Here is a 19,951-nt window from a genome sequence, read left to right as displayed (position 1 = left end):
TTGAACCCTGCTTGAGGAGGGGTGGGTGCTTCTTCCCTCCCCCCCCTAGGACTGGAAAAGCCCATCATATCTTTCTCCTTGCAGCTGCTCCTGGGGCCAGCCTGGCAGCACAGTCCCCACCCCAATTTGCAGCTATCAGGCTCCTGCAATTAGTGGGAGAGTAGTGGTTAAATCCAAAGTGAGTCCCAATGTGCCCATGTCCTGCTCTACCTTGTGCTGCCCCACCTCACATCCCAGCACTAGGCTGGTGGCTGGCAGAGCCTTTTCACACCTCATGGGGGTCCAGGCATGGGATTATCACCAGATAAAGCAGGAAGCAGCTGCAGAGCAGGACACAAACCCTGTGAGTGTCCTGGTGCTCGAAGCAGTCAGCACTCACCGTCAGTCCTGCAGTGGCTCAGTGCAAGGGCCTCTTGCTGTACAAGCCACTTTTGGAGCCACCTCCTCCAGAGCCACAGAGCACAGCAGGCACTCCCATTTGTTCCCAAAAGGTGACTGTTTGGATGAAGCATCAGCAATGTGGGGACTGGCTTTAGCTTTCCTGATGGCCCCACTCCAGCTCCCCAGAACAGCCTTCCAAATGAGCTCCCTGGCTCAGAGCTCACTGCCACTCTGCCCAGATCCACAGGAGAGCCAGGGGAGGGAGATCTGTGTGCAGCCAGGGAGAAGGATGAGCCCTAAATGATGACACTGCTCCTTGGGCTGGGAATGACCCAGCAGAGTGAAACTGCCCCCGGGATTTCCACAAGCCACCTGGCAAGTGCTGGCTCTCCTGTTGTTCACCACAGCCTCCCAGGAGGAAGGGTGAGAATGGTCAGCTTCCTCTGGGACAGGCAGGGAACACAGCCCTGCTTTTCCTGGGCACTCCCAGCCAGGAGCTATGCCAAGGTGAAGAGCACTTCAAGAGATTCAGGCATTTAACACAACTTTAAAAAAAATTACAAATATTTTAATAAAATTCATTATAAGTTACAGATTCCTGGAGAACAGGCTCCAGTGTATAAAATGGGAGACAGGCTGGGAAGAGCAGGGAAAGCACCAAGAGGAACCTCTTTCCCCAGAGGAAAGAAGAAAGAGGAACAGAAAGGTTCTGACAGACATTTATTGGGGGAAAAAACCAAAAACAAACCTCTAAGAATGGTCCAGTGGATGTAGAAAGACATAACTCAGTCCATGTCCCTCTGTTCCTCCACCCTTCCAAATCCTCACCCCCAAAGGCAAGCACATACGACGAGTCCTGTTTAAGTCACATGTTTTACCAGGTCCAGGTAGACCTCAGATCCAAGGACAGTCTGAAGATACTGATCCTCTGCAGCCCTGGCTGCCAGCAGGGATGGCTGAGAAGCCAAGAGAAAATCTCTCGGTTCAGGTCCTTGAGATGCACCAGCACAGTGGCACAGTGTCCTTGCCCATGTCAGATGAAGCCAAAGGGGCAGATCCCCCATGGCAGTTGAAGTCCCTTCTGTATGGAAAGGGCATCACCCCACAGCAGGCGTTTGAGGGGTGGTGCCTGCAGTCCTCAGCAGCTGCACAGCGAGAGCAGGGCCCTGACCCACAGGGCCAGGCAACAAGAACCGACAGCACAAGCGGGAAGGAGGGGTGACAGCAGGCTCAGAGCCCTCCTGCAGGGACAGGCCAGCACACAGAGCAGCCCAGAGCTTGATGCTGAGATGAAGAGCTGAAATGAAGCAGCTTCCCTACAGGGCTCTGTGGGGCCCTCCACCCGCCAGGGCCCCTCCCACAGCACACACATCTCTCGACTGGGGTCCTCCATCCAGCCCCTAAGGCACCAGGGCTGGCTGGGCGACCAGCCAGGCAGATTGCACTTCCCTACCATGCTGGAGAGGGGCAGGGGGAAAGGACGGACACACGGAGAGATCTGAAATCCAGCCAGACCACGAGCAGGGGAAGCTTGGCCACCTGTATTTGTACATGAGGAGGTGGTGGCTGTTAGTCCAGGACAGCCATGAGGAGCAGCAGTTCCCGAAAGGCACTACCATGGCGGCCGCTGAGCCCAGACTTGTTCTTGACAACGTTGCTGATGTTCTTCAGTTGCTTGTAGCACAGCTTGCATTTGTGAAGCCTGGAAAAAAAGGACAGCAGACACAGCATGAATCCCTAGTTGCCTGAGGTGTGGCAGTTCCTGCAGTGCCAGAGAGGCAACTCAAGCAGGAGAGAAAAGCCCTGAAAATGGCCTGGAAGAGGCTGAAATATGAGCACAGCTCTGCAAAAACACCAAGCAATTCAGCCCACGTCCCGATGAGACAGGAGAACAGCATCCACATAAGGGCTCTTTCAGCCCTCCTCCTCCTTTGGCAGTACAGTCCAGGGAAAAAGACAGTGCTATTTTCCAAAAGCCAATTCCCAGAGAGGAGCTATCCTGTGAATGAACTCAAAATCCAGGGCCTGGCTACCAAATCATGTTTCTCGTAAGGCAGAGGGGAAAAGCACAGGCTGGTTTAACTCCCAATACTTTGTTTATGTATGACTCAATGCACAGAGGCAAAGGGAAAGGCAGTCCTTTTCCTGTGAGCACGAGGGATTGGTGCTTGCAGACAAAGGGAAGGCATGTCCAGTCTGGTAGCAGAGGCCTGATGGCAAGGGCAAAGCTCACCCAAGAGAAAGGCTGTAGCCAGGAGGGAGCAAAAGAAGTGTGTGCCTCACCTTTCCTCTCTGCTGATGTCCACTCCAACAGAAGGTGGTGCAGCGAGGATGTCTGTGATGAGTGGCAGGAATCTCTGGAGAATGAGTTTCAAGGATGTGCAGCCAGTCTGCACGTAACTGAAAACAGAGAATCGGGTCCCACTTGAATGCCATTCCTGTCCCCCCAGCACACAGCCCCCAAACAACTCCACTCCAGCACCTGTAACCAGGGAAGGAGAGCAACAGCCAAGTACCAACAACACATCTCAGTTCCAAAGCTTTCACAAAGCAAGTCTGTTCCAAAGGTCCTGGCACATACCCCACCCAAGTGGGACCTCTCTGCTCAAGGGCAGAGATGTCCTGCCAAGGGAACCTGGCAGGAACCTCTCTCCCAGAAGAAAGGAAGAGTAGAAACTCCATCCTAAGACAGGCTGCAATTTTTCCCCCTACAGATGAGTCCCCAGGGCTGTTGCAGGACTTCCTTCCTTGTCCCAAGCTGACAGCTTCACTCCCAGCAGTGGGCAAATCCCATTTGTTTTACATGACCCCTCCTGGCTGCCAGAGCTGTCTTAAACCAAAATCTAGGACAAATCCCACTATCCTGTTCTTCCTGCCCATGCATACTTTCTGTATCTTTTCCCACACACACCTGGCAACTCCATCATTCTTTTTCAGGCATCATATCAGCATGAGACTGTATCTGCAGTGATTTCTCAGGATTTTCCTTCAGGTACAAAATACCCAGCACAGCTCCCCTATCACTACCTACACCCTGTCCCTCAAGCACACCATGTTCTTGAGGCCTCACCTTTCATATTTACTTTGGAGTAGTTTTTCTATCTGTGGCAGGACTATAGTACACAAATCCAACTTCCAGAGAGACCTGAAAAGAAAAGGACATATCCTGAGACTGGAGACAGGCTTTACAAAGCCAAAGTGACACAATAAGAATTCCTGGCAAATGCCCAGACACTGACACACTCAGGTTCAGAGAGCAAGTTCACTGACTCCCCCTCGTGAGAGAAAGTGGAAGGTTCGGACATATTTCTTTGTCAGCAGAATCACTTTATGAAGCTCCAAGACTGACTTTGATTTTCCTTGGCCCCAAATAATTCCAGCAGTTACTGCCACTGCAGGCCTGAAGATGTGACTACAAGCACATGAATTTCATGCTGCCACAGCCCACTGGACATGGGGCAGGTACAAGGCAGAGCTCCCAACTCCCAACCAGGCAGCTCTTGCACATCCCAGGGGCTGACCCCATCCAGGACTCACGCTTTTTGGTTGACAATATTCAGGAGATCCACGACAACAGACAGATCATTGATAGCCACTGCAGAGTCCAGAGAGTTCTGAGAGAGAAGGGGAAGGAAAAAGTCATCTATTGCAGAGGTCAAACTGGTTAGGCTAATGCAAATTAGTATCTAGTGCTGCTTTTCCAAAACAAGGTAGAGGAAACATGAAGTTGGCCAGGGAAGAGAACTCTCTCATGGGAAAGTCTTCTCCATGTGAGTTTCTTTGTGACCATTCAGCTGCAGCACTCTGTGGTGCATCCCTGGGGACAAACGCTGTGAGACCCCTGTTTTGTATGAGGCAGAACCAGCCCCAGAGAAGCAGAGAGAGCTGCTCAGCTGCTCCCTTTATGAGCCTCAGGCATGTCCCCATGCTTGCCTTGATGTCACTGGTGCTCCACACGGCGCGCACGGCGTCCAGGTTCTTGTGGCGGCTGGTGAGCACCACACACATGGTCTCGTGGCCTTTCCTGATCTGGGACATGGCCTCCTCATCCACCAGCTCTGTCTGGCTTTGGTTCTTCACAGCCTGCAAGTACAGACACCACGAACAGAGCAGGATGGCACAGAAGGTGGGAGCATTCTCTGGCCTAGGTGAGAGCCAATTTTGGTGCAGAGATTGTCAGTGAATACTGACTTCCTTGCAGATGGTTGTAAAAACCTTTTGAAATGGAAATGCTCAATTTGTTCTGATTTCAGTTACTTATTTCCTGCTTTTTTCTACTACATCAATCACAAACGTGTTTAAAGCTTTGGGAAAACTCTCAAAAAAGGTGAATTTAAAGTAAGTTTTCAAAACCAGTATGTGTTAATGAAGAAATGTTTTCACACAAACCCAATTTTTTATGTGAAACACTTGTCTGGGAACTGCAAGTTTTATTTCAAAGCCAAAATCTTACATAATTCATTAGACTCTCAATTTGCTTCCTGCCCAAGCCATGATAGAATCACTAATTCCTTTACTCACATTTAGTTTGACATCATCAGGATGCTCTGGTCTTTCCCCCTTTTTAGGATAAGGGAAGACCCTCCCCAAGAGAGACCAAGAAGCCTCCAAGATGCAAGAGGCAAAGATTCCTGTGAAATTATTGTGTAATGGCAAACACCAATTTTTTAAATTAATCACTGTCTGGTGCATAGAATAGTTCAGTGACTGTCTCACCTCTTGCTCTCTGCTTTGGTAAGAGCAGGGCTCAACTCTGCTGTATTCATACCTATCACAATGGGGCACCCCATTTCTGATGCCACCCAACACAGACATTGGCTGGAAAACATTGTCCAGAGACACTTACTGGGAGAAAGTCAGAGGCCTTCAGGCCAATGGGCTCATTCCTGGCTGCCGGAATCACTGATGGCTCTGTTCTGCTCAAAGAAGTTGAGGAGGCATTCATTGGCCTCTGGACTGGATCAGGCTGCAGGAGAAATTGGGATAAAAGCTCTAGCAGGAACAGTTTGGCCCTAGTCTGATGACCTTTATTTCTGACCTGCTTTCTTCTCACAGCAGGGCCCTAACACAGAAGCAGTCTGCAGTTTGCTAGCATAATTTAAGAGGCAATAAAGTGACTCTCAGGTACGCACCACGATGTAATTAAGGTTTGTAAAGAACATGGAGATGCCCCAGCAGAAGTGCCAAGTGCTGTTATTGTTATCTGAAATTAGGGCAATGGGCTGTGGCCAGCCTGAAGGCTAAGAGAGAATTCTAAAGAAGGCAGAAAAATGAATACTGGCCCATCAGCTGCTTGCACTTTTGGCAACAAAATAGCCTCTGTTCAAGCACTGGTAGAAACCTGGCACTTGATTCTCTGAGTGCCCCAATTATGAGATGCAAGGAGAAGCACCACTGCAAGCACAAGCAGCAAAGAAAAACAACAGGCCTTAGTTTCACTGCTAAGGCAAGACACTTGGCAGCACAAAGCCTGGAGCTGCACTTTTACTGTCCTGCAGTGAAGGAATCAGCCTGAGCAGAAATCACAAATTCTCCAGCTCTGCACATCCCTCACAGAGCACACAGAACGTACGAGCTCCTGCTTTGGCAGCGAGGTCTGGACATCCACAGCTTGGCTGGGCTTCACTGCTTCCTTTGCAGTTCCAGGCTCTACCAAGAGGGAGAGAAGTGGGAAAGCAGAAACTGATTGTTACTTTCAAGAGTTGAGAGCAAAGGTTCTGTTTAGCTATACTGCAAGGGGTAATTTCTGCCTTCAGGCAGCTCTCCCTCTTTGAGGGCCATTATCCCCATCCCCACCAAGGGGTCATTTCCACACTCACCATCCTCAGGAGGGGCAGGAAAGGGCTCATTTCGAGGAGGAGTTCGACCTACAGAAAAAGATTTAAATAATAAACAAATGAAGGAGCATCCAAGGCTACAGATAAGTGGTAAGTCAACCTTGGAGCAGTGAAATCTCCAACAACTCCACACATGAGGGTAAATCAGTGATACAACAAGCAGAGTTATCTCTTTTGGACCTTGACACTATTGTTGAGCTTAACTAAAAGCTTTCAGCCTTCATGGATAGAAGGGACAAAACTGACCCCTGTGGTTCACTGCTGCTGTAGAGGTGTGAAGCATGAGACAAGGCACTGTCACAACAAATGATATTAGGCAAAATCCACCTCCTGTTATTGATTTTTATAAGTAAATAAAAATAATGCAATGAATTCCTCAGAAAGAGTATCTCATTTTTATCATTTGCATAAAAATGACATACAGACACTGCACAATGCCTCCTAAACAACAGTCTTTGCTTTAACAAAACATTTTGCCTTTCCTTCTTTAAAGAAGACTCCTGATCTTATACATATCAAAATTCTAAGCTAATAAAATTCACTTAACACTCTAATCAGAGCAGGCAGGCAGCACATTTACAATGAAGCTCTGGATTCTGAGCCAGGCTTCAAATAGACATCACTGTACCCTAGTTAATGTGCCTCCTATAAGTCATTTACCAACATGATCTGTGCATCAGTGTCCCAGCACAGAATATTAAAGAAAAGCTTTCTAAACTCTCCAGTCACAGGTGAAGCCTCTGTTACAGTAAGCCAAAGGTCAGTTCTATCGAATCACTTTAGCTCCCTGATCTCAAACCCAAACACTACTCAAAAGTACTGTAAACCCTGGTACTGACAGATTGCATTCTTGGGCTGGAAGATCTCTTTGTAATCCTCCTGGTTCTGGATCTCAGCCTTTGATTCCTTCTCATCCCGGTCATCTTCACTGCTAGGACTGTGCCTCTCACTCTCAGAGTTGTGCTTCACTCTGCTGTGGAAAAATAGTTGTTGTCAGGGGAAGCCATATTGTCAGAGAGAGAGAGAACACTGAGTGCGTGGGATATTTCCTTAAAATCTGCAAACTCAACAAGCCAGCAGACTGCCTCACCTCTGGGGCTTGCTGCAGCTCGTTGAGGGCCTGTCATAGATGCGGCGAAGGGAGGACCCTGTGGGGGTAGGTGGCACAAGAGGCTGGTCGTCCCTGATCAACCCTTGAGGAACAGAATCTGACTTTGGGACTCTGCTGAGATCCACAACGAAGGAAGAGACTGTGCTTTGTGCAAAGGAAACTCCTATCTGCAGAGGCAAAAGATCAAGATAATTCACCAAGGAGTGGGGTGCACATCAGCCCTTTTGAGAACAGGCACGATGGAGTGACCCTGAGCAACTGTGCTTGAGGACTGCTCAGTTCAGTGCTGCAGATTTTCCAACCTGAAGTTGCCAGCAATTTTGAAAGGCTGGGATAAAATTTTTGCCAAGCATAGCTTCTAAATATTAGTCAAACTAAGCTCCAGCTCTTTCCTCCAGAAGCCAGAGACACAAAGTGGAGCACAAGGCACACAGCCTTTGGGTGTGCTGCAAGCCCTGACACAAGCTTACAGGTCTGAAGGCCTGCAAGGAGGCAACAGGATTTTATCTTGTGTTTCACAGCTGCCTAACCCTGCCTCAGGAGCAGTGGCTTACCAGCTGGTTGTTGCTGATAGACAAGTCAGCTACTTTTCCCCAGTTCACCAAGACCACATCAAAACAGCGCTCTGGCTCCCAGCCGTACACTCGCAGCGAATCCTGGAAGCCGCTGTACAAGCAGCAGCCATCAGGGTTGAAGAGCACACACCTGGGAGGAAGGCAGGAGGAGAATCAGGCACAGCATTCCCACCTTGCTCAGTCCCTGTGGATCTCTGACTACACTGGACATCTTCAGTTTTGATTCTAACAATGAACCCTGCAATGTGGTGCTCACCTGTGCAGTATCTCCAGCAGGCCAAACTTCTCCCCAGGAAAGTTTCTCTCTGAGGAAACCCCCCCTTCACCCCACCTTTAGTCTCTGCCTAGTACAGTTCAGTAGGAATATAAAGTACCTGACAGGAGTGGCCTCCTCTTCAATACAGCTCACAACTTGAAACTTCTCCAAGTCCCAGAACCGAACAGTCCTGTACACACAACACAACAAAACTCATTGCTCATCATTCTAGAAAACACTCTAGGATCCAGATTTTAAACAAAACACTAACAGTTAGAATGACTTTTGCTGTTGTGCACATACAGTGAGCCTACACAGAAGGCTGGTCTAGCTAAGATCCATGAATCCAGACAGAGATACTTAGAGGCTCTAGACACAGACAGGCATTTAGAGCCAGCCCAGAGCTAAGAGAACACCCTGCCAGCTGAGCAGGGCTGCCTGCTGTTCACACAGGATGTCAGCTGGATTTATGAGAGGCTTGGGGCTACACATTGGTTTCTAGTGTGGCAGAAGGTGCCATCAATTTTGGATGAGAAGGGAAGATCTCCATGTTCTGCCCATCACAGATGCCATGTCCTGCTGTCTAGATGTCTGGCTCTCGCAATGGCAGGATTGAATTGAGTGACATTCCTCTTGACATGCCCTTTTACAAGGAAAGGCACCAGGAAATGGAACAGACATATACATTTCCCTTTTTTGTCCCTCCCATTATGTACCTGTCAGAGCTGCCAGAAGCCAAAAGGTACTCATTGGGATGGAATTCAACAACATTTACTGGGCCGGTGTGTCCTGTAAACTCAAACATCAACTTCCCAGCAGTCAGATCCCACAGCTGAAAGGAGGAAAGAACAGAGACTCTTGAAGAGATTAAATGTTTCAGATTTCCAATACACCTGGGATTTCCTTGTACTGGCAACCTTCTAACACTTCCCCCCTCCAAGAACATACCCAAGTCTGTCAAAGAAGTCAATAATCAAGGAAAGACTACCATCCAAATAATTTAAGGCTTTGTTTTGGTTTTGTTTTTTGTATTATCTTTTATTTTCTACATAACTTCTCCCCTAGGCATTTCTGGTTTATATTTAGAGACTGAGACAAAATATAGCAGTTCCATCTGTCCCCACAGACTGTATCTCAAAAGTTAACAAAAATCCAAAGCTCTGAATCCCTTAGCAATTCCTTCTTCCTGTGCTCTACTCTCCACTCGAAAATGCCATGAAATAACTGATCAGTTAATTTCATGTGAAACTGAAAATAAAATCAGTGCTTTATCTCCATTCCTCCATACTCCATGTGAAACAACTGAAGTCACTACTTCAGTCAACACCTTCCTGATCTCCTCCTCTTGCTCTGCTCAGTCCTGACAGCAATTTTCAGACTGATAATCACATGTAGTGTGTATAACACAAACAGAGACAGAAATTAGTCTGGTGAAGCAATGTGCTGTGGACAACTCATTTGACAATGTTTACTGAGGCCAACATTCAGGTATCACAACTCTATTACCATCAAAACATTGATTTTTCTGTGCATAGTCTCTCCCAATGTGTCTGCTGCATAAGGGCATTTCAACCCATGCAGCTCTTCCATGGGTGTTGGGAGCCATCAGACAGGATCCCCATAGGAAAACCAATCTCTGCAACCCCATGAGGCTCAGCCAGTTGCCAAATGAACTGAGGGTATTTATGAGTGAGTGCTGGTAACGCCTGGAAAAAAGCCAATCCCAGCATTCCCATGTGCCACAAGCACATAAGGAAGGTGTCACAATAAATTACCTTTACAGTGTGATCATCAGCAGCAGAGGCCACCCATTTCCCATCAGGGCTGAAGCGGAGACACCGAACTGCTTCTGTGTGACCCTGAGATGAGCAAAACCAACAGTATTCTGGCTTTTGTCTTTCAATCCTATGCAATATAATAACCCAAAACCAATCAAGTGTTTTACAGAGCTCAAAGCCTGCAGAACACAACACTGTACTCAAGCCACATGAAATGTGTGTAGTCTCTCTCACCTAGTCATTTATGCTATCAGTTTAAGTATGGTAAATACAGATCTGGCTTCACTAATAAGAATCAGTTCTAAATTACAGATGTACATATGGTCAGATAGAAGTGCTGTCACACTTAATCTCTGGTTTCTACATGAAATTAATATACAGCAAGTTCTTCAGATAAAAAAGGTCCCAAGAACAGAACCATCTCAGTGCAGCGGTAATACCATTAAGAATATAAAGAAACCCTCACGGATGCTCTCCATCCCCCACTGAAGCCATCCACACTATAGCACATGATAGCCATTGATATCCTGTAATATCCATTTCATATTCCCATACAGCTTGCAGAGGCCTGCTGAGGATTGCCAGGCCACTTCACAAATCATGCGGATCTTATTTTCATGCTGGAAAACCAGGAAGTTCATTGTACATAATCACATTTAGGTTTGCTCACAAGTCCTCAAAATAAATATTTCTCCCCTCTTTGCCAAACCTAATGAAATATTTTACCTTGAATGTGAAGATACAGCCTTTTCTTCTTACATCCCAGAGCTACAAGGAAGAAAAGCAAACAAATTGTACGTTTAGAGCAGTATGTTGGGAGCTCAAGGGTCCTGCCAGAACAAGGGATCCCTGTGTCACCAAGCTAACAGATACTGCAGAATGAATGGGCTGCTGAACCCCTGTAGGTCTTAGGGGTATTTTCTGACTCCCCAAGTGAGAATCACTCCTGGTAGGTATCTCCTACTACAGCAGCTCAGTTCTGACAGTCAAACACAGTCTGAGGAAGCAGATACAATCCACAGCAAGCAGGACATCTGTGCTTGCTGACACCAGGCACCTTACTCAGAGCCACATTCCACAGCAGAGGAGTCACATTCATGAGCTGGCTGTGAAAATACACACAAGGATTTCACAAGCACTCACAAACACACCTGCCCACACATAGAAATGATGATGGGCAGCATCCACCAACAGCTTGACACAAAACATGTTCTGGCACTCTTCAAAACAAAGACACTGCAAGTAAAGAGGGAAATCTCTGGTGGAAGCTGGGTTTTACCTTAATGTTGGTGTCCAAAGAGCCAGATGCCACAAAGCTTCCAAAAGGATGGAAATGAAGGCTGCAGATATTCGCTTTGTGACCTGGTAGGGTACGAAGAACTGGGAAAAGGAGAGGCAGAGCAGAGAGAAGGAATAGGGGGAAAATATTTAATAGCTCGTTTCCACCAGACACCATGCAGATGTGTAGCCATATTATCCCCACCATTATTTTATGGAAATATACATTATTTTGTGGAAATGCCTCTGCCCTGGCAATGCAAAGAAACAGCAATAGAAAGTTCATGATCAATGAGCTTAATGAAAGTCCTGTCCTTAGGTATGGAAACTACAGGCAGAACTCCAAATATCTCCATTCTGAAAATGAGGCAGCTGGCAGGCAGTGCATCTTTCCATTTGTTACATAGACAGCAAAATGGGCCAGAGGAGGAACAGTTTTGGCTGGGAAGTGAAGTGAAACAGTCTTGACTGCCTGCAGCATTCACCTTGCAGGTATTAGACAGACCCTTTCCCAGGACTCTGCACCCCATCCAAGCACCACCTCTTAGGTTCCAATATTCACCCTGGAGTCCTTCAACTGCCCCTTGCAAGAATCCCCACAAAGACAGGAAATGGATGCTTAGGGAGCAGGAGACAAAGAAACGATCAGTGTTTCAGCAAGTCATCAAGTAACACCCCTGTAATTCTGGAAACCAGCAAGGACCAGTAGAACTGGTACATTTTATCTCAGCAAGCAGTGACAAATGCAGAGCTCAACTCTAAGAAAAACTGCTCAGATAATAACAAGGGCAATCCCTCTCCCTCATCCCTCACCTGGAACAAGCTGATGATTCCCCTGGCAGAAATTAGCTCTTGAGCCAGAGCTGGGGTGGTCATTTGCAGAGACACTGGCTCATAGGTCTAATAAATGCAGCCAGATCAGCTACTCCCCACAGGCAGAGCCAAACTATTCCATAACTGAGCTGATTCTAACTGTCAGAATGACATCAGTGCTTTCCATTATTGATGCTGCCTGTGGTTTGCCTCCTTAGCTCAGCCAGTGTAAGTCTATTTTCATTACACATTCCTTCTATGAACAAGTAGTAACCCATAAGAAATATTCAGTCATTTTCTGGTATTCCTCCTGGAATGCACTCAAGTGATTTATGATACTTTTGCAAACTCATTCTAGGATTTGAGGAAAATGCAATAAATAAAGCATGACTCAACAGTGGCCTTTAAAGGATCAGAGCTTGATGAGTTCATAGCTTTTACAGTTTATTAAAAATTAGGTCTTTGTCTATTTATGTGGCCATGCAAGAGCAGGACAGCAGAAAAACTGCTAGAGGAAAAAAGAAAAGTTAGAACTTAAGAACAAGAAGACAACAAGCAGAGGATTCCTGCATTTGTGCAGAACCTAATAAACTTAAAACTTCCAATCTGGTTTGGGATCCTTTTATTAAGGTTGACAATTCTAAGTTGAGACTCTGAATACAAATTCTGCATACCTAGTTATCCATACATGCATGGAAACTGATCTGGAATACAGATTTTGACACACTCAGGTCAAAACCATAGAAACTAGTTCCTCAGATCACTGTCCCCAAAACATGCCCAAATTGCTGCTCAAGCATGAATACACAGTGCTATAGCCTCAATAGAAGGGCAAAAAAGAGATACAGATGAAGACAAAAGCAATGTCAGGCTCCTGTTCCTTCTTAAATCAGGAACCTTCTGGGTCAGTATAGGCATTAAACATAAGGATTCCCCAAAAAGTGTGCATGACCAGAAGCACAAACCCATGGGCACATACCTTTGGCAGCTTCTAGGTCCCAAACTCGAATGGACCCTGAGCGGGACCCTGCCACTATGAGCTTCTCATTTGGGTTCACTTGTAGGCTCTCAATGGGGGTTGTGTGGCCTGTCAAGCTCTGTAAAGAAAACCATCAGTGTCAGTGAGCAGCTGCTGGCACAGCTCTGCAGGAACCATAGGAACCATGGCATTGCTCATCATGGAGGGGTAACTCTTGAGCCATGAGCTAGGACCACCTGGCTGTGCCATAATCCTTTTTCCTCAGCAGCCACCAGGGTGGCAGAGCACTCTGAAGGCCATCACTGCACCCAGCACAGCACAGCTGTATTCCCACATTATCTTTGGAATCCCTTTCTGGGGCACACTGACTAAGTTTTAAAGGATGCATCAACAGAGACACAGGTAGTTAAACATTAGGTGCGGGTGCTCAGACAAGGCTGACACATTCTTACATCATACAAATTATGCTGTGGTAGCACAATGCCACCGTGTTTGCTCTAAATGGGTCATGTAAGTGTCATGAACCAGTTACAAAATCAAAGCAAGAGCAAAAGCAGGGCTACTTTGAAAACTTCACACAAGCACCAAGCCATAGGTTGCTGCCAGCAATGGATGTCACAGTGATAGCATGGTGCTAACACTGAAGTACTGACTTGAGGCATAAGGCAGTAATTCACATGAAGTTCCTTTCATCCTTGAGCACCTGAAAGCTTACAAATTACATCAGCATTTTGAAAAGGCCTATATTTTAGTAAAACACAAGAATATTTAAAACTGGCTCTAGAAAACAAATCCCACCATTGCAGACTTTCTGCTTGCCAACCTGCTTTAGTCCATCCTCAAATGTCTTTTTAAATAGCTGCACTAGCTCTGTGCCTCCCACACACATACAGAGGCTGGGAATGCCAGTTGGAAGTTGCCTGTTCTGATGGAGCTTTCTTAGGAATCCATGTGCAATTGAAATCCTTTACAAAATCCACAGTAGCAACTGCCATTACTGAGAACTAGAGCTCACACTTAAACCAAGTCCCAATGTTACTTGAGAAGTCCCTCTTCTCCCTCTTTCCCAACATAAACATCCATAATCATTATAATATAAACACTAAAAATGAACTTCGGAGGACAACCCCAAAAATCAAGATTTTTTTTTGATATAGAAGAATGGCACAAGCAGCTTCAGTCAGTCCCTGCCTCTCAGAAACAGCAGCTCTGTGGCTCCCAGGGAGTGCAGGAGAGGTGCAGCTCTGCCACCACAGAAAGGTACAGAGTTAGTCCTTCAACCTTTTCTAGTAAGGCAACAGTCCAGTTTCAAACTGGAGTCATGCCACCACCAAGGGCCTGAAAAGACACTGCTTAAGTACACTATGCAAAAAGCACAGCCTTGTTAAATCATCCACACATTTAATGAATAGAAAAATAAAGTGGACAAATTCTCCTTTTAGCCTTTTTGACCTGACTTTCCTTTTTTCTCACAAGGCTCACACTGGCTAGAGCAACGCCTTTGATACCACAACATTATTGTGTTGTTAATTAAACAAATGACAAGAGATGTGCTAAAGCTGGTTTTACACAACACACACTCAAAGTGATGCAGGATAGGTATCTGTTAAATATATATTTATGGTGCTCTTTAGTGATCACTGCTGGGGTAACCCTACCCTTGCTAACACACTGCAACCAGAGTTACTCCTCCCCAGCCTACAGCAAACTATTGTGGCAACCTTCATGGTGACAGTTAGGGAGGGTGGCACAGGTGGGAATGCATCCTGCTGGGGATATCTCCTGCTGTGACTGCAAACCCCAGGGTATATAACTGGCCCCTGTAGCCTGCACTATAAAACCAGCTGTTCTTGTACAAAACTCTTCCTTTCATTATTTGTAGCCTGGTAACGTACTAAAGTACAATATTTATTATCTGAGTAAGCACTGGTCCAGCTCAAGTATTCCCACAATGTCTCTAGAGAGAGCAGTGGTCTCACCAGGCACCCAGTTCTGTCCCTATCTTTAGCTAGAATCTGGTTACACAGCTTTGTGTTGGCAAACTCTATTCAAAAGTCCCACAGGCTCCACCCCAACAATCTTTCCCCTCATTCTCTACCCTCCAAACCTCAGAATTAATATTCCCACCCCCCACAAGCTGCAAACAGGCCTGTCCTTACCATGATGCAGTTGGGCTTGCTAACTGACCATATGTTGACCCGACAGTCGTCTCCTCCAGTGGCCAGCATCCGGCCTGAACCTTTTCCCAGGACTACTGAGGACACATTGCTGCTGTGGGCCATGATCTCTTCTGCACAAAACAAAGCAAACACTTATTACAGATCAGTTATAAAAATTTTCATCCTTCCAAAAGGTCTAAAAAAAAATTCTTTCTCCAGAAACACTTTCCAGTTTCCACTGGACAAGCTGCAGCAGCCCACTGCTCAGATAAGAAGTCACACCATTATCTTGCTTAGAACAGTCCTTCTTGGCTCTTCCTGCTGCACTAAAACATTTGCTGACCGAAGTTTCACTACTCCAGTGCTCACATGGCTTACAAAAAGCATCTTCTCTCACTTGCAGCAGCTCAGGAGCTTTTAAAGATTTGCTCAAGTGCAGCAAAGCACTTTACCTGCAGTACTGCACAGCAGCCAGAGTCATCTAGTGAAAGGCCCTCTAATCCTGTTCTAGAGAGCAGCAGCAGACAGTCCAACCTGAGAGGAACTGGCAGAGGAGCAGCAGTACAGTTTGTTACCTTACCCAGGAAAAAGCCAGACTCAGCAGTGGGGAGAGGTGGAGCTCCCTTCCCTGAGCTTTGGCAGAGACTTTGCTACATCCCCACCAGGGAACACAGGCAAAACTGAGCACTGCAGGGCATGCAGCTGTGACAAAGGAGGGTGAATATCCATCCAAATGGGCAGAAAATAACAAATCTGATTGATGCTACATGACTGTTAAAAAACTGAGCTCTGACACTGCAACAAATGGAAACCTCATCATAAAGAAACCAATTTGGGGCAAAAAAAGAAGCTAAATTAGCATATTTGCTTACACATCTCACAGTGGAATTTTAAATTCATTCAGAATTTTGTCAGGGGCTTTTGGCAGATGCATTTACCAATATCTTCATCTAACTGTTCTCTTCTTTGAAACATCACAGGATTTTCATGCCTAATAGTTATGAAACTGTAAAAATGGTTCTGAGTCTGTAAAAAGGCTAGGGAGCATCAATTCAGCTTCCATTCAGTGTTTTCCTGGGAGGAGCAATGTGATCACTCTACATGCAACACTAATCCAAAAGGATTTTGGGTGGCTGCAATAATAATTACAGGTACTTTGATCTCAAACTCTCAAGAGTGTTTTTCTGAAAGCAGAACTGCGCAACTTTCACTTGGACTGGGGAAACACCTTTCAAATGACAAAGGTGACTGGACCATAAATTACATGTGAAGGCCAAATCTGAAAATCCACCTGCATTGTGTTGAAAGAGCAAACTTCCACATAAAACTGCTAAAATAAAGCCTGTATGGATACACAGACTATAAGGTAAACAAAAGTACAATTAGCATTACTAGACCAAGTCACTAGTTAAAATTGCAAGGACAGATGCTGAGCATTGCTGCTGAAATGAGTGTGTCAGCACCTCCACTTCTTCATGTCTTGATTTCCTTCTTAATAATATATTGTAAGTTTAAAAGTCATTGTGAAAGCACCCAACCCTCTGTTCCTAAAAGCCATGTGATAAACTGATGTCTGCCTTGGGCAGAGAGGTTCATTTGCTCTCCCCCAAGTCCCTTAAATTTTTTTTTTAATGAAATTTTTTTATTTAATGAAATTAAATAAAATTTAATTTTTTTATTTTTTGAAATAAAAATTTCAAAATTTTTATTTCAAAAAAATAAATTTTTTTATTTAATGAAATTCTTGTCACCAGCTATCACCTACCAGCCCAGTAACATTCAACTCCTAATTAGCATTGCTGAAACATCCCTAACACTCAGAATGCTTTTCCCTCCAAAGAGGATGCTAAGATGGGGCAGCAGCCAGCAAAAATGAAGATCAAGAACCTCTGCACATCTATGGAAAATGGAGATGGACAGACTTCCAGCTCTTCCTGCAACTGGAGTTTCAGGGATGGGAAGATAACAGCAAATTGGCTTTCTGCTCAGAAAGATAGAAAATTCCTAAGTCAGTAATCTCAGATGATTTCATGTGTTACCAGCCAAGGACACTATTTCTGACAGGCAGTTTCCAGAGCCCACTCACTGACTAAAGCAACTGATCACATCCTATTGCTTCTAAGAATTCCTCAATGAAATAACTCATCAGTGACCAGCTAGAAATTGATAGTCAGCAACTGTCTACTGCTCCTTCAGAGGAAGAATAATGGACATAAAGCCAGCAGATTCTTACTGTCTCTTGCAAAGCAATTTCAAGAGGGTGGGACACAGAGGCCCTGCAAAGATCACCTCATTTCTCCTGCAGCAGAGAGCTCAGTGAACCAAGTGAGCACCAATGAAGAACAACCCCAGAGAGGCTAAGTTTGAGGCCTTCTCCCTGATACTGAAGGGATGCCCCATCAACACTTGGCTCTCAAGAGCAGTTTCCATTGAATGACAGAATATTCTGAGTTAGAAGGGACCCATAAGGATCATCAAGTCCTACTCCTGCTTGTCCTACACAGGACAATCCCCCCTTTCCCTGCAAGCATTGGCCAAACACAGGCTTGGTGCTGTAAGTACCTCTCCAGGGAGGCTGTTCATGCTCCTGTGAAGGTGAAGAATTTTTTCCTAATATTCAACCTAAACATCCCCTCCAGAGGCTCGCTCAGGTCCTTTCACTGGTCAGAGACAGCAGAGATCAGAGCTGTCCCTCCAATGCACTCAAGAAGCTGCTGCAGCTCATGACAAGCTCTGCCCTCACTCTCCTCCAAGCTGAAGAAGCCAAGAGACCTCAATCACTCCTTTGCATGGCTTCCTCTCTAGACCCTTCACCATATTCACAGTCCTTCTTTGGATGCTCTCCAAAAGCTTTATAATCCTTCTCAAACTGTGGTGCCCAAACCTGCCCCCAGGACTTGAGGTGAGGCTGCACCAGCACAGAGAAGAGGGGGACCATCACCTTCCTCGGTGCATCCCAGGGCACAGCCAGCCCTTTGGGCTACCAGGGCACACTGGTGACTCATTTTCAACTTGACATCGACCAGGAATCCCACATCCCTTTTTGTGGGGCTGCTGTCCAGCCTCTCATTCCCCAGCCTCTCTGTACATCCAGGGTTATCCTCTCTGTACATCCAGGGTTATCCCCTGGCAGGTGCCCCATCCCTCACTGCCTCGGTCCTTCTTGTAGTACAGCAGAGTCATGTGGGGTCAGACAGGCACTCAGCTCAGCACGGCAGCAACTATCCAGAAAAAATAAAGACAGTGACCCTTTGAAAACAGCACTGACAAGGCCACGCTATTCACTGTGCCGCTATGTTTTCCAACAGGACTTCAAGGAGTTAAAAATTCCAGTCAGCAATGTAGAAAGAGGGCCGGGGCACCATATCCAGGGCAGGGATGAGGTGGCTCCCACCCCTCCCCGCTCCCAGCCGGGGCGGCTCCCCCGCCCGCCACTCACGCAGCTTCCATGCCGTCTTCGTGGTGACGGCCACGGCCATGGCTCAGCGCGGCGCCTCTGGGGCGGGCAGCGCCTTCCTCTCCCGGCGGGGGCTCCGCTCCTCTAGCGCGTCCTACGGCCGGGCCGTGCACCGGGGCTGCCGCGGCCGTCCTGCGGGCACTCAAACGCGGTCACGGCGAGACTCTCCTGAGAGGCGGCGCGGCGGGGGACGAGGCCTCACCGCTGACGAACATCACGGGACGAGAGCGCCGGTCGGGGTTCGGGCGATCGCCTGGACGCTGGCGGCGGCGGGGTCCGGCAGTAGCAGACCGGGACCCCCTGGCCGCCCCCGCCCCGCAACCGGCCCTTCACAACAACCCCGCGCCGCGCCGGGCGGTTGCCCGGGCTCCGCGCGCCGCTCGGCCAATAGGAAGCGAGGGCGGGGTGGTTGCCATGGCGACGGCAGCGCGGCCTCCACTCGTGGAGCGGCTTCTTGGTGGAGCCCCGCGGGCGCGGCCAATGAGGAGGCGGCGCTCTGGATGGGGGCCGCCATTTTGCGGGGCCGCCCTGAGGGGCGGGGGCCGGGCTGCTCCTGCTCTGCGGCCGCTCCGGAGCTTCCGTGAGGGCGGCCGGGGACTCTACCGGGCCTCGGAGCTCACGGCCCGCCGGTGGTTGAGGCCGTCGTGCCCTGTTAGGCGGCTCACGGGTGTCTCGCCACAGCCCCGGTGGGAGCGGGACTCCTGCGAGGCTTCTGTGCCTCCCCCGCCCGGCTGAGGGGCGGTCGCGCCGCTTGTGCGTCTTTCTCGGAGTCTTTGAAACCGATTGCTCCATCAACAGAGAAAAATCCCATTAATTTGACGCTACTCCTTGATAATGACCTAAGAATGAAGGCTGAATTTCAAGGATTATATCCTTCAAGCTCAAGAGCGATGCATACCGACAAGAGGGAAATCAGGCAAGAATGCCAGGAGGCCTTCGTGGATGGATAAGAAGCTGCTGAGCAGCAGAGAAAAAAAATACGGCTGTAGAAGAGTTTTTTTCTTAGAAAGAAAAAAGAAACTTTAAAGAAGTGGATACGAGGACAAGTGGCCTTGGAGGACTACAGGGAAATCTCCTGGCCAGGGGGCTTGGGGCTAGATGATATTTAAGGACCATTCCAACCCTGTAATGTTCTATGATTCTATAATATGCATTTGCTGATGGTTTGGCAGCTGCTGTGTCCCTAATGCCTGTAAAAGGATTTTAAAATTAATTCATTCTGGTGTCTTCTCTAGTATTGAATTAACATTTATGAGTTCATATCCACAGTGTTATATGGGGCAATGTTTTGTCATTACAGGGCTCTAGATCAGGTCAAAGAAATGTT

The 19,951-nt window shown here is 47.2% G+C and overlaps 1 protein-coding gene across 2 annotated transcripts; it reads right to left on the bottom strand.

Annotated features, from left to right (window-relative positions):
• Positions 1-927: 927 nt before the first annotated feature.
• On the bottom strand, positions 928-18,988 carry KATNB1 (katanin regulatory subunit B1). 2 transcript variants are annotated; one of them, XM_066557603.1, is made up of 19 exons: positions 18,607-18,988; positions 15,168-15,298; positions 13,009-13,126; positions 11,218-11,318; positions 10,665-10,706; positions 9,936-10,019; positions 8,877-8,992; positions 8,279-8,350; positions 7,884-8,034; positions 7,309-7,496; positions 7,058-7,191; positions 6,201-6,248; positions 5,954-6,030; positions 5,228-5,347; positions 4,315-4,464; positions 3,919-3,995; positions 3,452-3,526; positions 2,665-2,781; positions 928-2,083 (listed from the first exon to the last, which is right to left on the bottom strand). In XM_066557603.1, the coding sequence occupies exons 1-19, from the start codon at positions 18,644-18,646 to the stop codon at positions 1,951-1,953; spliced, it is 1,974 nt and encodes a 657-aa protein (XP_066413700.1). In that variant the 5' UTR covers positions 18,647-18,988; the 3' UTR covers positions 928-1,950. The 2 variants fall into 2 exon arrangements, with proteins under 2 accessions (XP_066413700.1, XP_066413701.1); XM_066557604.1 differs by having other exon boundaries at positions 7,058-7,188.
• Between the last annotated feature and the right edge of the window lie 963 nt (positions 18,989-19,951).

The sequence above is a fragment of the Molothrus aeneus genome, chromosome 11 (genome assembly GCF_037042795.1).
Source record: "Molothrus aeneus isolate 106 chromosome 11, BPBGC_Maene_1.0, whole genome shotgun sequence".
Classification (NCBI taxonomy): Eukaryota; Metazoa; Chordata; class Aves; order Passeriformes; family Icteridae; genus Molothrus; species Molothrus aeneus.
Note: the sequence above shows the minus strand (reverse complement) of the source record. Positions and strands in the feature narration are given on the sequence as shown.